The 18,983-nt window shown below is 44.3% G+C and overlaps 1 protein-coding gene across 2 annotated transcripts in view; it reads left to right on the top strand.

The window, feature by feature from the left end:
* The window catches only part of MOB3C (MOB kinase activator 3C), a 227,112-nt gene that overhangs the window by 86,293 nt on the left and 121,836 nt on the right, over positions 1–18,983 (top strand). For both annotated transcript variants that reach the window (XM_069232734.1, XM_069232733.1), the window contains exon 2: positions 11,077–11,589. In XM_069232734.1, the coding sequence (XP_069088835.1) occupies positions 11,172–11,589 (418 nt within the window). In that variant the 5' untranslated portion in view covers positions 11,077–11,171. The remainder of the gene's footprint in view (positions 1–11,076; positions 11,590–18,983) is intronic.

Below are 18,983 nucleotides of genomic sequence, written 5' to 3'. Positions count from 1 at the left end.
CTAATGTATTACATCGACAAAACAAAAGCATTTCGTAAAACCAAACAGTTGTTTGTCGTATTCCAAAAACCCCATACTGGTAACCCTATATCCAAACAAGGCATAGCCAGATGGATTGTGAAGTGTATACAAACTTGTTACCTGAAAGCTAAAAGACAACTACTCATTACCCCAAAGGCACACTCCACTAGAAAGAAAGGAGCAACAATGGCCTTTCTGGGAAACATACCAATGATAGAGATCTGTAAGGCAGCCACTTGGTCCACACGTCATACCTTTACCAAGCATTACTGTGTAGATGTGTTAGCAACACAACAAGCCACAGTAGGACAGGCTGTACTAAGAACACTATTCCAAACGACTTCAACTCCTACAGGCTGACCACCGCTTTGGGGAGGGTTACTGCTTTGTAGTCTATGCATAGCATGTGTATCTGCAGCTACACATGCCACCGAAAGGAAAATGTCACTTACCCGGTGTACATCTGTTCGTGGCATGTTCCGCTGCAGATTCACATGCGCCCTCCCTCCTCCCCGGGAGCCTGTAGCCCTTTAAGTTATAATTAAAATTGTACATATGTATATAAACATTCCTTTACTTAAGCTTTGTACATACGTCTCTATCCCATTGCATGGACATATTTCTATTCTCACTCTATCACTCCTACCTTACCCTCTGCGGGAAAACAATCTAAGATGGAGTCGATGCCCATGCGCAATGGAGCAGAAAAGGAGGAGTCACTCGGTCCTGTGACTCGAAAAGACTTCTTCGAAGAAAAACAAGTTGTAACACTCCGAGCCGAACACTAGATGGCAGGAACTGTGCATAGCATGTGAATCTGCAGCGGAACATGCCACGAACAGATGTACACTGGGTAAGTGACATTTTCCATATATATACGTCATAAGAGCATCTTAGTGACACCTTTTTATTATGTTTATACGCATCATTAGGGTACTGAAGGGATTCCATTTCAAGGCTTTACACCCAGATCAAGCCTTAAATACAAATCTCAGACCCTTCACCTGGGTGGCACTTCATTTTCAGTACAATCTGCTGAGCTATGCATCTCATTACTAGTATTCACCCAGAAGATGGACAACCTTGATTTCAGATACACCATAACACCTTGGCTCCTCCCACCATAACTCCAAGAAACTCACTTTGTGATCAACCCCATTTTCCATTGATTAAGCTTGGGATTCCTGCATGATTATGTTAAGGATGCAAACAAATGTTACTATATGGAACAGACTGGACATCTTCAGCTCCTGCTGAATTACCATTAAACCTGTAGAAAAATAGCACTCTAGAACCTGATCTGATGTCTCCTGCTGTGGCTGTTGGCCTACACCACCACTACTTTCCCTGAATGAGGATGAACCATCACTTGGCAAGGGGGATGGCTCACGGTCTGAACCTCAGTCATCCCACGAGATGTGGATAATAGGACTCTAACAAAGATTTCACATTCAGGAATGCTAAAGTTTAGATACCACGTATGTGAGCCCATGGGCAAATGCAGAGGGCTAGATTACATTCTAGAACCTGCTAAAGTGAGATTACAGCTTTGTCACCCAAACATATCCTACCCAACCACAGTTCACACTAACAGACACTTCCAGTCAATATACAGAAGCACCAGCATGCCTCAGAGAGTGACGTAACGGGTCAACCGCGTGGCAGGACACACAACAGAAATTACAATGATAATTTGATCACCCTCAGAAACAAATCTTTTAGGAATCTTATAAAACATTTGGTGATTGCCTTTTTTCCACAAGGTCATCAAACACGATTTATTGTGACCAGAAATGTACTTAACATGGACCCTATACAATGAGGTTTGTCTTAAACTTATAACAATTCTACCTTTTGTTTTGTCGGGAAATATTAGGTACGTTCATGCTCAACAAACTGGAGGCACAAAATGGTACTCAGTCTGTGAGATGATAAGATGCTGACTGAGGGCTGCTCTCTTCTATCCTCCTTCCTCATTATGGAAATGACCCGTCATGGTCAAGCATTGGCTAACTTGTGTGCTTCCCCTCCTACTTTGCTCTATGTCTCTGTGTTCATACATTGGCCGTGGAAGCCAAGAGGTGTGGTGGGGATGTAGCAGGATGTAGAGCAGGTGGCTTAAGAAGTTGATCTCATTGGCAAGATGTGACTATATGTGTGGCTAGCAGACTGCCACCCAGAGTTAGTCTTTTTCTGCGAGTATGTGTAAGATACATAGACTGAGGCTAATTAAGGCTGCCTCGCAGAGGTTGTGAGAGCTGAGACAGATAACTGGGAGCATCTCTAGTCCCTTAGATATCATTGTCCAGTTATTGTTTCATCTGGCACCGTGATACACAGATGGTGAGCAAACTCTATAAATAAGGTAAACCTAACAAATCCTTAGAACTTCTAACACAGAGAGTTTCATGTGTAGGCCAGGTCTGAATTTGTGCTGATAATTTTCTAACAGTATAGGAACATCTCTTTGTTTTTTGTTTTATTTTATGGACCGGTTTCTGCTCTGCTACATATTGTAACTGGCTACCTATTTTAAAATATAATTTGGTTTAGTTTGTGATTTCATTGCCGTAGACTCATTGTATATTTAGCACCACTTCCTGTGTCCCATTTAACGGTCTTTATTAGGCAGACGTCGTGTGCTTCCCAAAAAGTGCTTGCCTTCCACACAGCTGTGTTCATTTTATTGATCCGGTTACTTAAGCCTGAAATTTTAAGGGCACACACATGACCTTGAACTGCTATCAAAGGTTCTTAGATAACTCGATGATTGCAGCACAAATGTAAGGAGGGCAGTCATTAATCTATATGGATTTTAAGGTTTGGCTTGACAGTGCAACTGTCACCTGACCTTTTAACCTACACCAATATTATTCTACAGTCCTTTGCTCCCATACAAATACATATCCATCCTTATGCTATCTACCTGTAAAGTTTTACATTATCACACAACATTCATTAAAAGCCTATTGGAATTAATAATGGTTGCCAGTACAGTTTTTATCACCAGAAGTTGTGTGGAAAGGGGAAGTCACATAGATAGGCTGCTGCTCAAAGGTGATTGGCAGTGGTTTTTCAAAACTGGAAGGCGGGTTCTATTATTGATAATTGCTAACTTGCCACTATGCGGTGTAACTGGCAATATTTAGTTATGTTCCATGAAAAGGAGCTTATTCTGGTTGTCTGACCTGGAGCAGTCTGACTTGTGTGCGATAGACTCGCTGTGTGACCGATGCCCATTACAGCATGGTTCTGTGCTGTTCCGCATCATCCTTCAGCAAACCATTCTCCCTGGAGGCTGCGCAGTGACACAAGGACATTTGACAGATCGGCAAGTGCATGTTTATTTTTTCAACTTAGCACTAAATCAGTAAAAAAAATACATTGTAGGTGTTCGAAAGCACTTTTGTGGACTACTGAATTCAATTTGCTGCCTGTCCTTTCAAAATATGTATATTTAGAAAAGAAAACGACTGAGGTGGAGCGAATGGAGGAGCGTGTGTGGGGACCGAGATGATGGGAGCAATGGATAGTAGGCGTGGGCACAAGGGAAAGAGCAACACGGGCAGAGAGAAGAGCACACAAGGGAGTCAGCAACAAGGACTGCATGGTGCAAAGTACATGGGAGAGAAAGACATCCGGAGAACAGGGGTAGGTATTTGGCAGAGAGGAGGGAAAGAAATAAAAAGGAGAGAGATGGAAAACACATGCACTCTGACGCAGTACTTCACTATAAAGGAAAAGTGGTTCCCTAGAAGTAAGCAGTGGAAGTCAGGCAGTCAAGACAATGGTAAAGAGGCCAGTGGCGGCCAGCAGCTTCGGGAGGGGGTTGGGCGGGGCACACACACACACACACACACACACAAACACACACACACAGACTCATTCCTTCACACACAGACACGCACGCACGTACGCTCATCCATTAACAACACTCATTCCATTCAAACATGCACGCACGCACCAAACATTCATTTTACAAGATCACACACATTCATTCTTTCACACACACACGCACGCACATCCATTAACAACACTCATAACATTCAAACTTGCACGTGCGCACCAAGCATTCAATGTAAAACATAACACACATACATACACACACACACACTTACCTTTAGCCTCCAGGTCCCAGGAGGGTTGGGACTGCTGCCTTCCCTCCTTGGCTGACCTAGGTCAGCCAAGGAGGGAAGGCAGCAGTCCCAGCCTCGTGACAGAGTGGGATGGGGTCAGTGAGACTGCTGACCCCACCCCACTCTGTGACGAAGTGACACTGATTGACACTCGCCCTGGGCGCTTCAGGGCTTAAACTGAAGCGCCCAGGGAGAGTGTCAATGGGTGACGCTTTCCTCGTCACCCAGGGGAGGGCCTCGAGGCACCTTTGCTGGGCCGAGGAGGTCACGCCCATAGGAGCTGTGATCTCCTCAGCCCAGCAAAGTTCAGCTCAGGCAGCCAGGAGTCTGCGCAAATCGCGCATGTCTGCTCCTGGCTGCCTGACCTGAGCATGAAGAGTGTCTGTCAGGCTGACCTTTGTTCAGCCTGATAGACACTCTTCATGGGGTGGGGGGGCGTGGCCCCTCCGCCCTAAAGGACGGGCCGCCACTGAAAGAGGCTATAGTGCAGGAGAGGAACAAACACAAGAATGACAAGGAAAGCAGTCAAATAAAAAGCAAGCAAATGTCAATAGCGAGTAGGTCTTTTGCAGCCAGACAGCTTGCGCTGTCTTGTAGGCTGGACCTAACATAATTAGCTTGCTTAGGTATAATAATATATCCAATTGAACCTCCTTTAGTTTTTCCAGTTCTAACCGCTATGGGAACTATTTGTGATACTTTAAATACAATTTCAAATAGAATGACTATGCATACAGTGAAATTGGACTTGCAGCTTGAAGAATTGAATAAAATATCTTCTCCATATGTCTCTTTCTCACTCAGGCATAATCAATCAGTGAAAAGCTCTCATTCAATAAATGATTTTGTAACAGCAATTTGTTTTTTCGGAGTCATTTATAACTCCAAACTTGTTCTATGGATTTACGGACCCAGAGCTACTGGAAAAGCACCTACTGCGTTAACCGTCAAAACTGACTCAATTATTCTGCTTGGGGTCCCACATGCTATGGCTAATTGAATGATAAACTAGATTTATCTGATGGAGACATCTAGTTGCAGATAATTTACCTTAGAATTTCCCCAAGGCGTCTGTCTGGATCTGGAGATTTTTCTCGAGCAGTACACTGTGTGCTGTTAGGTGGCATTGATCGGCTCCACGTCCATTGTCAGTATAATCAGCGCCGGACATGACGTTGTGGGTCCTATACAGACGCCACCCTGGTGCACTGATGTCAGTTCTTTTCTTTCTGCGCCAGCCACCGCCTTCCGAAGAATAGCTACACCTCAGCCACTTTTTGACTGGTCTTTTTAAACTTGTTGTCAAAGATTTTTGAGTGTCTACACTCCTGGTGCGTTGAGGATATCTTTGTGTAAGACCAGTTTCAAGCCCTGTAGGTCCTCTCATCGGGGGATGTCCATGACGGATCCACACCTTGTGAGCTTTTGGTGTCTGGAGCATGACCATAACCTGAAGTCATGCTCCGAGTGCTGAGCCATGAATCCGAAGGCTTTGAGGAAGAGGTCCTCAAAGCTCCTTGCGACCCAACACTTGGCTCCTCTTAGGTCCCAGTCTCGGTCAAGAGGAAGGTCCCAGGCTCGGTTGCGGATCCCTCCACCTCTCCCCCACCACCATTGTCCCATCCAAGTCCTCGGGATGATCGGGTAAGTCAAGGCACAAGAAGAAGTCTAAGAAGAAAACGTTGTTCAGCTTCACCCTGTCCGTTGGCCGACGAAACAAAGTAAAGGGAGGGTCGTCACGCTAGTCCTCTGTCCACGGAGCCTACGCATAGATTGGCTCTGTGCCTCCCTGAGTTTCCGGGAGCTGGAGCAACCCCTGCAGACCTCAGAGAGTTTTATGAGGCCATGCACCTCCTTTTTGGGCAGTCTGACCACGCTGGAGTGCTCTCAGTCCCCGCTGGGTTAGAAGGGGCCCCCTTGGGTTCCTGTTGGAAGCTTCGGTCTTGACCTTGGCCCCAGGGAGCACCCATGGATCCGTTCCTGGATCTAACCCGGCATCGGTCATGACACCTCGACCTTTCCCGATGTTGGTTCCACCATCAATGCTTCTGATACCACCCATGCCCCAGTGTGGCTATGACCCCATCCTCATTGCGGAGTCTGACACAGAGCCAGATCAGCATCAGGCGATGCCGATTCAGACTTTGACAGAGGCCTTGCCCCCTATGTCAGATCCTGACCCATATTCTTATGGGTTGGGGTATGGTGAGGAGTGGGAAGGGTCTTTGGTCCCTCTAGAATACCAGCTCCAAGATCATATGGACTGGCAGACGGACCTGGGTAAAGCTAGTGGTCTGGATACTTCGCCAGACACTGGCATGCTTTCTTCCCCTAGCGTGGCTATTGAGGAGGGAGCATTCCTTTCCATGGTGGTTCTAAGAGTGGCTGAGGTCCTGGGCCTCGAGTTGCCTTCGGTGGCAGTCAGGACTAACCTGACAGAGGGGCTTCAGTCTGGGGCTTAATCCTCTGAACCCCTTTTGCCCTTTAATGAAGCCCTTACCAATGTCCTGCTGGGTACCTGGTCCAAACCCAGCACAGGGGCTCCTGTGAACAGGACTTTTGCCCGCAGCCATCGACCTGCTCCAACTGACGCAGCGTTCCTGATGCAATGCCCCACTCCCGAGAGCTTGGTTATCCAAGCCTCTATTTCCCAGAACCCATTCCCTTCCGTACCCCCAAATAGGGAATATGAGATTGAACCAACTTGGGAAGAAGATGTTTTCTTACTCCAGTCTGGCATTGCGGTCCCTTTTGGGCCGCTATACCCATACCCTATGTGATACGATTGCGCAAGTGCTGCCACAGGTCCTGGAGGAGGCCGGGCTGTACTCTCCCAAGCTGTTGCTGATGGGGAGGGACCCAGCAAAGTTCATGATCAGATGTGGACTGGATACGGTCTACTCACTGGGCAGAGTGGTTGCATTAACAGTGGCCCTGAGGCACCACGCCTCGTTGAGGACCGCTAGCTTTTCAGGGAATGCCAATCTACCCTTATGGACATGCTCTTTGATGGCACCCGTCTCTTCAGAGATAAAGCTGACTTGGCGCTTGAGTGCTTGAAACTATTCTCGTGCTATGGCCAGGTCCTTGCAGCTGCCCCTCACCCCCTCAGTCTGCTTTTTCCCCTTTTGTGGTTTTGCAAGATGCACCCCACCACGTCCTTTTGCCTCCAGCTACTGTGCCACGCATGCGGCCCAACCTCTGTGTGGCCAGGGATGTGGTATCCACCGTCCTCATGGATGAGGGAGCCAGCGGGCGAGCCAGTCCACCGCTCTCCCTCAGCAGCTGCCTCCAAACATTCCTAGTCTGAAGATTCCCCACCAGGTACCAGACAGAGGCAGGATTCGCCATCACTTGTTCTTCTGGCAGTCCATCATGTCAGAAAGGTGGGTTTTGCAGATAGTATGAAGGGGCTACTCTCTCCCCTTCGAGATTATTCCTCCATCCATGCCACCATCCTACGACCTGATGATGGAGGATCATTTGTCATTTCTGTGCGAGGAGGTAAGGCTCCCTTGGCCAAGGGTGCCAAAGATAGGGTTTCTATACTAGAAGTGGGTTGTGGTTGTTATTCCCACTACTTTCTGGTGCCCAAAATAGAATAAGGGCCTCCACCCTACCCTAGCCCTTCGGCCCCTTAATCTCTTCCTCAAGAAGGAGAAGTTCAAAATGCTTGCTCTGGCTCAGGTTTTATCTGCACTGGACATATTTATACCCTGTTTGTGCTGAATATGCATAATTTTATTTACGCTAATTCGACGCAAACCTAACTACATATTTATATTTTGCCGTTAGACACATCTAACGTCAAAATATAAGAGTTTGCACTATTTTTTTAATGTGTGCACCTTCCTTGCGTCAATGAGATGCAAGATAGGCGTTCCCATCTAAAAATTGGTGCTAGCCCCATAATCCATATATATTCCCCCGTGCTAAAATGATGCACGGGGGAGAAGGGGCTAAATCATGGTGCAAAGCCTGCTTTGCACCATTATTTAATGCCTGGGTCAGACTAGGCGTTAGGGATCTGTGGACCCATTTCCATGGTTAAATACCATGGAATGGGTACACAGGTGCCCTCCCCAAACCCCAGGAACACCCCCACGCACACCTGATGGACACCAGAGGATGGGGGACCCCATCCCTGGTAAGTAGGGTAAGTATTGGTAAGTATGGTTTTAAATTTTTTTCAAAGTGCCATTGGGGGACCTAACTTGGGGCCTCCTGCATGGCACAGTGAGCATGGAACCCTTGTGGGTTAAGCAATATTTCAGGTATGATTCCTCGTGTGGGTGCACCCTGTGTGGTGCCTTAGACTGGTTCCCTGGAGATGGGAATCACTGTCTTTCCATTTGTGATCTTGTGGCTATTTACTCCAACAAAATCTTTTGGATGAGAGGGTGAATTTGGGGCACCCATTGTTCTGGTCTGGCAGCTGCATTTTGTGCTTGTCCTAATACGAATTGTAAAAAATGGGGCTAAACGTTGTATGCATGATCAAATAAGATGGATATGAAGATTACTAATTTAAGATGGATCCTTAGGAATTTTTTACATACATGTTTCGATATTTAAGGAATCACGAAATGAAATGCGCTTGATCCCAATTGTCAGGGTAGTGAAATGATCTTTAAAAATCACCACTTGTGCTGAAGATTGATGCCTAGAAGAAGGTCCTTCTCTTCCTGACAGATTGTCCCACAGAGACAGAAAAATGCAAGAAATAAATTCATACGCTTAGGTGTTGAATATTAAATCAACTCTTTAGTGGTCAGAGCCAGAAAGAAAAGTCCGCTGTCCATTTTCATACATAAAATTGTGGCTCTTTTTTTTTCTTGAAGGCAACATGTCATGTTTTGTTTACTTTCGTAAATAAAAGAGAGAGGTCTGCGCTAGTTCGTTTGCAAACAAAGAAGTCATTTTGCGTTTTAGGGAGTTTCCACCCATTCATATTCTTATGATTTGAATTTCATTGACTGGAGTCCAAAATGGATTTCCACCTGAGAGGTCTAGCATGCCTAAGTCCCTTAACCACAATCGCTGCATGGAACACAGCGTGTGTGCACAATGGGCACAGGAACATTGAACTATAACAGTCATGATTATATGAACTCTTAAGTTTTCTATTATGTGGTTCCCGGTTCACAGAGGGAGTCAAGTAAACAACTTCACAGGGAAAATAATATAGTTAGTATACTTACAAAGAGGAGAACCCTAGCCATCTTCGGAGTATTGTCAGGCCTCACTAATATCACCCATACTGCATTAATCATAGCCGTAATAGACTCATGCTTATGATCCTAACTGTGTCTTCAGTCTGAGGTTAGGCATCCTTCTCCTTACAGTAAATTCTAAATGGCTTCTCTTAGAAGTAGTAGTAGACAAGTACATAATGAGCAAGGCAGGGCTCTGAGACTGTACGTGGACTGTCTCATCCCTAATTTTCTGTCACTAGTATCCAGGCCTTCAAATGCTTCCTGTGGGGAGACTGGGGGTAGTTCCTAGCTTGGTTTCCATAATAAGACAGCCCAGCACAAGGTTAAAATGATGAATCCCAATTTAACATGGATCACTCACACAGGACAGCATCCTACAGGGAAGACCTGCGCAGCACCATTTACCTACTGTTTTACCAGGTGTCCCAAGAATCAAAGTTTCTTTAACTCAATGCTGTCTCCGGGAATGAAAAGCAGGAATAGTCAAAGAACAAGAGCTTTCAGAGGGAATCTGCACATCAGCGGGCCAATTCTGACTTTTGCTGACCCATATAACAACTGGGCCTCCGTGTGTCTTGCAGTGAATCAAGAAGTGCCCTTTCCATTCCCCGGAGGACTCTAGCTTCACAGAATGTGTGTATTTGGTGTTTCTGAAAATAACTCTTTCATTTGAACATTTCCACTTGTGTGCTATCACTTCCCGCCAAGATCCATATAATTCAGCCTGCTCCATCAATCAAACTAATGTCTGCATTTATACACTGTGCAAACAAACATTATGCCCCTCTGGGTACACCTCTCCGGTGTCTCGAGCAAAGCAAATCACACATGCTGACCCTGGTTCCGCATCAAACTGACCAGTCACTCATTCTCCCTGACTTGCCTATAAGGAAGAGATCCCTATACCTGCGTGCGTAGAAGTCCACTTCTAGTCTGATTTGTAGGGGTACTGGGTATTGGCTACAACTAAACATTACATTGAATGGGAGAAAAAAATGTCTTCCAGAACACTGGGAGTCATGAGGTCAAATGTAAATAACGAAGTACAACGAGGATTAAATATGTATGATGCACTCGCCTGACTTTTAATTACTGCTTCATTCGCAGTAGATAACAGAATGCAGAGAAGCCATTCCCAAGTACTTTTGAAATATATATTGTTCCATTCAAGATCTCTTGGAACTTTTTAGGGTGCATCAGCTCACAAAGTCGATTTTTTTAGAGAAACATCAAAGAAGTCTGTTTTTCTTGAAAATATCGTCACATGCCAGTATTTGAAGTAAACCATTGCCATGGAGAGACAAAAAATGAGCCTTAGATTATTTTATGAAAATACGACGGTCCTTACAAGTTGCTTGCAAATTCAAATTCAGCTGTAGTTTTCAGCTAAGTGGCGATTACTGGTTCAACCAGCAAAACCCATACATGTTATCTTTTACATTTTGCCAGAAAAATGCTTGGTGAAATAAGGAATGCAGAAAGTGCTCTGCGTGAGTAAGAAATGCAGACAATAGTGTGCAATATTTCATTTCAGTGGTTATTCTAGTAATCTGAAGACACGAACTTGTAATGGTACAAGTATTCCTGCACCCACTATTTAACCTATGTGAGGTATTACTGACTTGTGCAACCGAGGCCCTAAGACTACCAATATGTGAATCTATCTTTAATTCATTATCTTACTCTTTCCATTTATCTTCTAGGGCGAGGACTGATCTTCCCAACCAGAGGTGTTACTCCTGCCTTGGATCGAGTCTCTACTGACCATCTGTCAGTGTTCTGGCTGTCCAGGACCACTATGGCTCTCTGCTTGACACAAGTCTTCAACAAAGATAGAACATTTCGTCCTCGAAAGAAATTTGAACCAGGGACTCAGCGCTTTGAACTGTACAAAAAGGCACAGGCCTCCCTAAAGTCTGGGCTGGACTTAAAGACAGTGGTGCAGCTGCCGCCGGGCGAGAACATCAATGACTGGATCGCGGTGCATGTAGTCGACTTTTTTAACAGGATAAACCTTATCTATGGGACCATGTCTGAGTTTTGTACAGATAGGAGCTGCCCCAATATGTCTGGTGGGCTGAGGTATGAGTATAGGTGGCAAGATGATCACAAGTACAAGAAGCCTACAAAGCTCTCGGCACCGCAGTACATGAGTATGCTGATGGACTGGATCGAGAACTTGATAAACAATGAGGACATCTTCCCTACAAGAACTGGTAAGTGTAGACAATACTTGTTGTTGTCATAGACATATAGGCATTGATTTTGGTTCAGAGTAACATTTAGGGTACCCTACAGAGGAGGGTAAGGGTGTTACGCTGCCTATAGGGACTTTATACAATGCAGCATATATATATATATATATACATATATATATATACATACATATATATATATATGTGTGTGTGTGTGTGTGTGTGTGTGTGAAAACTGACACAAACACACAAATATATCATATATATATATATATGTGTGTGTGTGTGTATGTATATATATATATATATATATATATATAAATATAAGTTTTCCGTTACTTCTCCTGTGATTTAGTTTTTGATTACATTCATGATGATATCTGTTTTAAACTGGGTGTGAAAAAGATCATACAGCTATGCGCGTATCACTCGGATCGATCTTTCTTTGCGAAACGTAAGCATGCCTGGTCGGTAATCAACTCATTTAAGCCATGTACTGCAGCTGACTATCTTTCCTGTTCCTATGGGTTTCATCTGAAAGAGGCATTTATGGCTTTCAGGATGGGCGATTGGGTTTTTCTGAAGCTTGTACTCACATGGCGGTCAACTCGAGGGTGTGATGTGTAGGGATTGTGGCTGTTGGGAAGAAACCCTTGAACACGTAGTTTGTTTGTGTCCAGCCCTGCTCAAGGACCATACATTTCTGCTTCGGAATAAGTCAAATGAATTGGGGATCCGCTCCTCTCGGCAGGCTATTGTTATGTCTTTGGATCCTGTGAACTCAGTGTTGAATGTTTTGTTGACCAAATTTATTAAAGGTGCTCAGACCAAATTAAGGGGCACAACGAGCAGTGGATAATGATGTTTGAAATTCACATCCACACTTGCCCCTTTGTGTTTTCATTAACTTTGTCCAGCTGCTGAGTTTCAAGCATGCACTATGGGTTTTGATGCCTGTTGGTAGCTAACTTATGATCATTCAATGCACCTAAGCATTTTCAGGGCCTTGACTACCGTGGGTCTCTTGTTTACTATGGGCTACGTGGGCTTCCTGTTTGTGGAGGTCCATTAATATCTTAATTGTACGTCATGCAATATTACTATGGGAATGTTTTTTTACTAATGTTAGCGCACATGAATTATTGAGTATTTTAGTATGTATTTAATGTTTGATTTTATTAGCTCTTATGTGCAGCTGGGGCCTTTTTTAATTCTATGTAAATGAATCATCGACTGCTTTTTGTTTTAATTGTATGGGATTTCATTATCTGTACAATAAACCATTCATTCATTGATATCAATAAAAACTTACTAATACATAAAATAACATAGCATTTACATGGCATGTAGAAGGCAATGGGACACTGAGCATATTTAAAATATCAATACCTTAGGCAAATCAACAAAAATGCACTTTCCATTTTGCAAAAGATGTTTGCCTTTTTGTGTTTCTGTTTTGCAGTAAATGTAAGACAGTTTTGCTGCATGCATCAAAAACAAATCAGACCTCTAACTACAGTCTTTCTCTGATGATGTACTCAAACACCTCATGCCAACTGATTTGCTAAAACAAAGGTGCAAAACACTTGTTCTGAAAACAACACAACTTTCATTTAATGGAGATGAATAGGATGGCTTCTTTTATCTCAAATGTTAGGTTTTTATTCCACCCGTACACCCTGTAAAATGAATAGATCGCCAACACATTTTCTGTCTGCATCTATGGTATTGTGACTCCACAGGAGTAGGTTGTAATATGGGGAAACATCATACATTAATTATTGTAGTTCCAAAACAAAAAAACAAACCATAGCTAAACAGGAGCATCACGTAACCCCTTAGCTACTGGGGAGCTGGGCCTACACCCCCTCCCGCCACCCTCCACCCCACCTGGCTGAGCCCTTTTTTTTTAGCTATTTAGGGTAGTTTGAGCTTATGCTTTATAACTTATTGTCCACATAAGCTATCCATGCCAAATATGCGGCTTTTTTTTTGCCAACATCCTAGGGATTCTAAAGGTACCCAGAGTTTGTGGGTTCCCCTGGAGGAGACCAAGAAATTAGCAAAAATACAGCTAAAATTTCGTTTTTTTCAGAAAAATTGAAAAAGGGCTGAAGAAGAAAGCATGTGGTTTTTTTTTCCATGAAAATGGCATCAACAAAGGGTTTGCGGTGCTAAAATCACCATCTTCCCAGCTTTCAGGTACAGGCAGACTTGAATCAGAAAAACACATTTTTGGCGTTTTACTGGGACATACCCCATTTTTACTATTTTTTGTGCTTTTAGCCTCCTTCCAGTTAGTGACAGAAATGGGTGTGAAACCAATGTTTGATCCTAGACAGCTAAACATTTCTTAAACGTAGACAAAATTCTGAATTCAGCAAGGGGTCATTTGTGTAGATTCTTCATGGTTTTCGTACAGAAAGTAACAGTTAAAATAAAAAAATATTGAAATTGAGGTGAAAAAACAGCCATTTCTGTCCACTTTTTTCTTCTACAACATTTTCCAGCTATGGCACAGTTTTGAAAGCTATACACCGTTACGTCTGCTGGACTCTTCTGGTTGCCAGGATATATAGGGTGTGTAGGTTCATCAAGAACCCTAGGTACCCAGAGCCAATAAATGAGCTGCACCTTGCAATGGGTTTTCATTGTAAACCGGGTATACAGCAATTTATTTGGTAAAATATAAAAAGTCAAAAATATGTATCAAGGAAACTTTTGAATTTCCAAAATGAGCACAAGATAAGGTGTTGAGGCCAGTGGTTATTTGCACATCTCTGAATTTGGGGATCCCATACTAGCATGTAAATTACAGGGCATTTCTCAAATACACTTCTTTATTACACACTGTCTTACATTTGGAAGGAGAATATTTAGAGAAAGACAATGGGTATTAACATTTGTTCTTCTATTCTGTGTTGCCCCATTTCTCCCGATAAAAATGGTACCTCACTTGTATGTGTAGGCCTAGTGCCCGTGACAGGAAATGGCCCAAAACACAATGTGGACACATCACATTTTCCCAAAGAAAACTGACCTGCTTTTTGCAAAGTGCCTAGCTGTGGATTTTGGCCACTAGCTCAGCCGGCACCTCGGAAACCTATCAAGCCTATAAATACATTTAACTAGACATCTAGGGGAATTCAGAATGGGGTGACTTGAGGGGCTCTCACCAGGTTCTTTTAACCAGAATCCTTTGCAAACCTCAACATTTGACAAAAAAAACACTTTTTCCTCACATTTCGGTGATGGAAAGTTCTGGAATCTGAGGGGCGCCACAAAGTTCCTTCTACCCACCATTCCTAAAAGTCTTCCGATAAAAATGGTACCTCATTTGTGTGGGTAGGCCTAGTGCACATGCCAGGAAATGCCCCAAAACGCAATTTGGACACATCACATTTTCCCAAAGAAAACTGACCTGTTTTTTGCAAAGTGCCGAGCTGTGGATTTTGGCCTCCAGCGCAGCCGGCACCTAGGGAAACCTACCAAACCTGTGCATTGTTGAAAACTAGACACCTAGGGGAATTCAGAATGGGGTGAATTGAGTGTCTCTCATCAGGTTCTGTTACCCAGAATCATTTGGCAAAACAAAAACAATTTTCCTCACATTTTGGTGATGGAAAGTTCTGGAATTTGAGGGAGCCACAAACCTCCTTCCACCCAACATTCCTCTAAGTCTCCCTATAAAAATGGTACCTCACTTGTGTGGGTAGGCCTTGTGCCCACAGCAGGAAACACCCCTAAGCGCAACATGGACACATCACATTTTTACACTGAAAACTGATGTGTTTTTTGGAAAGTGCCTAGCTGTGGATATTGGCCTCTAGCTCATTAGGCACTTAGGGGAACCTACCAAACCCACTCAGTTTTCAAAACTAGACACCTAGGGGAACCCAAAATGGGGTGACTTGTGGGGCTCTCACCACGTTCTGTTACCCAGAATCCTTTGCAAGCCTCACAATTGTGGAAAAACAAACACTTTTTCCTCACATTTCGGTGATGGAAAGTTCTGGAATCTGAGAGGAGCCACAAACTTCCTTCCACCCAGCATTCCCCTAAATCTCCTTATATAAAAATGGTACCTCACTTGTGTGGGTAGGCCTAGTTCCCTGCAACATGAATGGACCACACAAAGGTCAATAGTAGTCCATGTATGAGCGCTACTGTTGATCCTGGAGTGATCCATTCATGACGCAGGCACTAGGCCCAGGCACACAAGTCGGGTTGTGTTTTTATCAGGACAAGTGGAGAAACACTGGGTGGTAGGAATTTTGTGGATCCCTGCACATTCCTATAGTTTCTGCGATGAAAAAGCAAGGAAAAATAGTGTTTTTAATCAACGTTTCACATTTACAGGGTATTCTGGGTAAGAAAACTTTGTAAAATCCAAACACGCCACACTTCCGTGGACTGCCCCGGCTGCCTAGTTTTCAGAAATGTCAGAGGGGGTTGGTAGGTTTTTCCTATATGGCGGCTGAGCCCAGACCCAAATACTTAAGTGACTGTCTTACAAAAACAGGCTGTTTTGTGGTAGGTAATTTTGATCTCTCCACAATCCGTTTTGGGCACTTCCCTGTTGCAGTCACTTGCCCACCTACTAAAGTGAGGCAATGTTTTTCTCTGGAGATTTAGTGGAATGCTGGGTGGGAGAAAATCTGTGGCTGCCTGCAGATTCCAGGACTTCCCCTTACTGAAATGCAAGGCAAAAGTGTTTTCTAAGCCACGTTTGTGATTTCAAGGGGATTCTGGGTGAAGGAAAACTGGTGAGAGCCACGCAAGTCCTGCATCCTTGGATACCCCCACCCAACCCCCAGTACAAGTATGTTAAAGGTAATCCACCACTCACACTGGTTGGTTATAGCACCTCCAGAAATTATAGTTTCAAAGCATGAATATTTGCCAAAGTATCTGAATATTGAAACCAAGCCTTCTGAAGGTGGGCCATAATATTGAGACCAAGCCTTCTGAAGGTGGACCATAAAGCTGCGCCCAGGCACCAACCTCTTCATGGTCCATTCACACGCCATTTACGCACAACAAAGAACCCTTTCATACCGCCGGCCACAGGCTCAATCCAACCAATCACTGCACTCACATTTACTTACCGGTGCCAGACAAGGGCCCATCACATTCATATGCCACAGGACGGAATAAGTTTGACTACATTTTACCACCTGTCAAGTAACCGCCTCCTTATTCCTGAACATTACCGAAGGCATGTGTAACAAACCTTTACTAATGACTCCCATGACAGCCACCTGGCGCTCAGGAAGACATGTTTTTCATGCACCTTTCGCACACTCACTGTGCTAAATCCAACTCCTTCCAGTTTGTGGATGCAAGTTGGGGGTGTCGAGTATGCCGTACAAAGTGATTCCTCAAACTAAGCGAGCATATCTACAGTTGAAACTAAGACAGACATGCTAGGGAATTCTTGCGATGTTCCCTAAAGAGAAGGTCATAGGCTAGTCATAGGCTATAAAAAAGGGTGGTGTTTGGCACACAGGGTAGTCTGTGAGAACGTAGCATATGTCCCAGCCAACATTGTGTGCAGTGCTGTGACTGTAATGCACTTATCATACAGCAAATTGAACATCTACTAAGTTCTGATGGAGGATGAACATGAAAAGCAGGTCAAACACTGACCCATATGTGTCATTGTCCTTCATTGCTGGGATGACACCAATGGGTTTGAATCCACAGATATAGATAATGTACATCTGTACTACCTTTACTATCTGCCTTCTACCTGTGCAATATCCCTGTGAAGGCACACCTACCATAAGCTTTCCTTGCCCATTCATGTCTCTCTCCTCATCAGTGTCCTGCCTTATCCTGTATAATTGCCAAGTGAACCTATACTAGTTTGTGGATGCAAGTTGGGGGTGTCCGAGTATGCCTTGGGAGGCCTATTCCTCGAACTGAGTGAGAATCTCTACCGTTGAAACTAAGGCAGACATGCTGGTGAAGAAATCGTACGGTCTCTAAAGTAAAAAGTCAAACAAATATCCTGTGGGACTCATTCACCAGCACTTCTTCTTTTGCTTTGAAAGTGAAGCTACAAATTGAGTTTGCACACTTTCAAACAAGTAGCAATGGTGGTGAATATTTCCGACAGGACTTTGTTTGACTTTTTACACATACTCTGGTTCTCATTGGCAATCATGGTGGTCCTTGTGTAGCATACATTAGTTCCATATCAAGCACTTCAAAATTCATCATGCCTTTAACATTTTGCCACACAGGGTACTTTGTGACAATGTGGCATATGTTCTGTCCACTAGTATGTGAAGTATGGGGGCTATAATGCACGTTAATTGAACAGAACACCTGCCACGTTCTGACGGTGGGTATAGGTGTCAAGCAGGCCATAAGGAAGTCCATGATTTCCTGAAGTAAAATTCTGTGGCTGCTTGCCTAACGAAGCAGTGGCCCATCGACGTTCGGTATCCATGCACAGCCACTGAAAGGATTACTTAATGGCAGCTCCACCTCAGTCGATTTTCCAGAGCTTTGCTTTATTATGATGCAACGGAAAGCAAGTAGGGACACAGAGGCCTGGTTGAGATGGGCACTGGGGACCATAATACCGACTCTCCTGCCGCTTTCCATGCTTTGAGCACACTTTATAGCGACAACATGGATGATCCTTTTTGGGTGTTTTAGGAATGCGATCAGCAAAGTGTCACTCCTGCAGCCTTGCCACATCCTCCAGAACATATGAGGAGGAGACTGCTGCTGCTTCTGTAACAGCAGTGAGGCTTTCAATTGCAGACAACTGGAAGTCAAGGAAAGTCATGAGTCTTCCTGTGGTTGTCTGACAATAAACAACATACGCATTGTATGTTGCCATCTGGATCAGGTGGGTAAACAGTTTCATATACCAAGTGTGAGTTTTACGACACACACTGTATGTTTGAAGAACCTGGTCATTCTTGTCATCTCCACACATGTACTTATTGTAATCAGGTATACCGATGGGCTTGTGGACTTCGGCCATCTGATCCCAAACCATGATGGGGGAAGTGCTCTTATCACAAATTGTAGTGAGCACGCCTATCCAAGAACTTGACTGCGAGCAGTTCGTTGGAACGCAGCGCAGTACTCTGGGATTTCTGGAGCTTCTTGCAAACAAGCTCCTGCGGGAATCCTTTGCGGTGACAATGAACTGTACCACAGGCCACAGCGCCAGCTTTGTAGAGCTCACTGAACAGCTCCACTCCTGTTTAGAAACTGTCCACATAAAGGTTCTAACCTTTGTGAAGGAGTGGCTGGACAAGTTCCCCTACAATCCTACCCCTGACCCCTAACGCGAGAGGGCAACCTACAGGCTTTAGGGTAGAGTCCTTCCCTGTATACACTCTCAAGCTGTACCCGTAGCCAGAAGAGCTCTCACACAGCATGTACAGCTT

This window comes from Pleurodeles waltl, chromosome 4_2, assembly GCF_031143425.1.
Source record: "Pleurodeles waltl isolate 20211129_DDA chromosome 4_2, aPleWal1.hap1.20221129, whole genome shotgun sequence".
In the NCBI taxonomy this organism is placed as follows: Eukaryota; Metazoa; Chordata; class Amphibia; order Caudata; family Salamandridae; genus Pleurodeles; species Pleurodeles waltl.
This window is presented reverse-complemented; position numbering and strand designations above follow the sequence as displayed.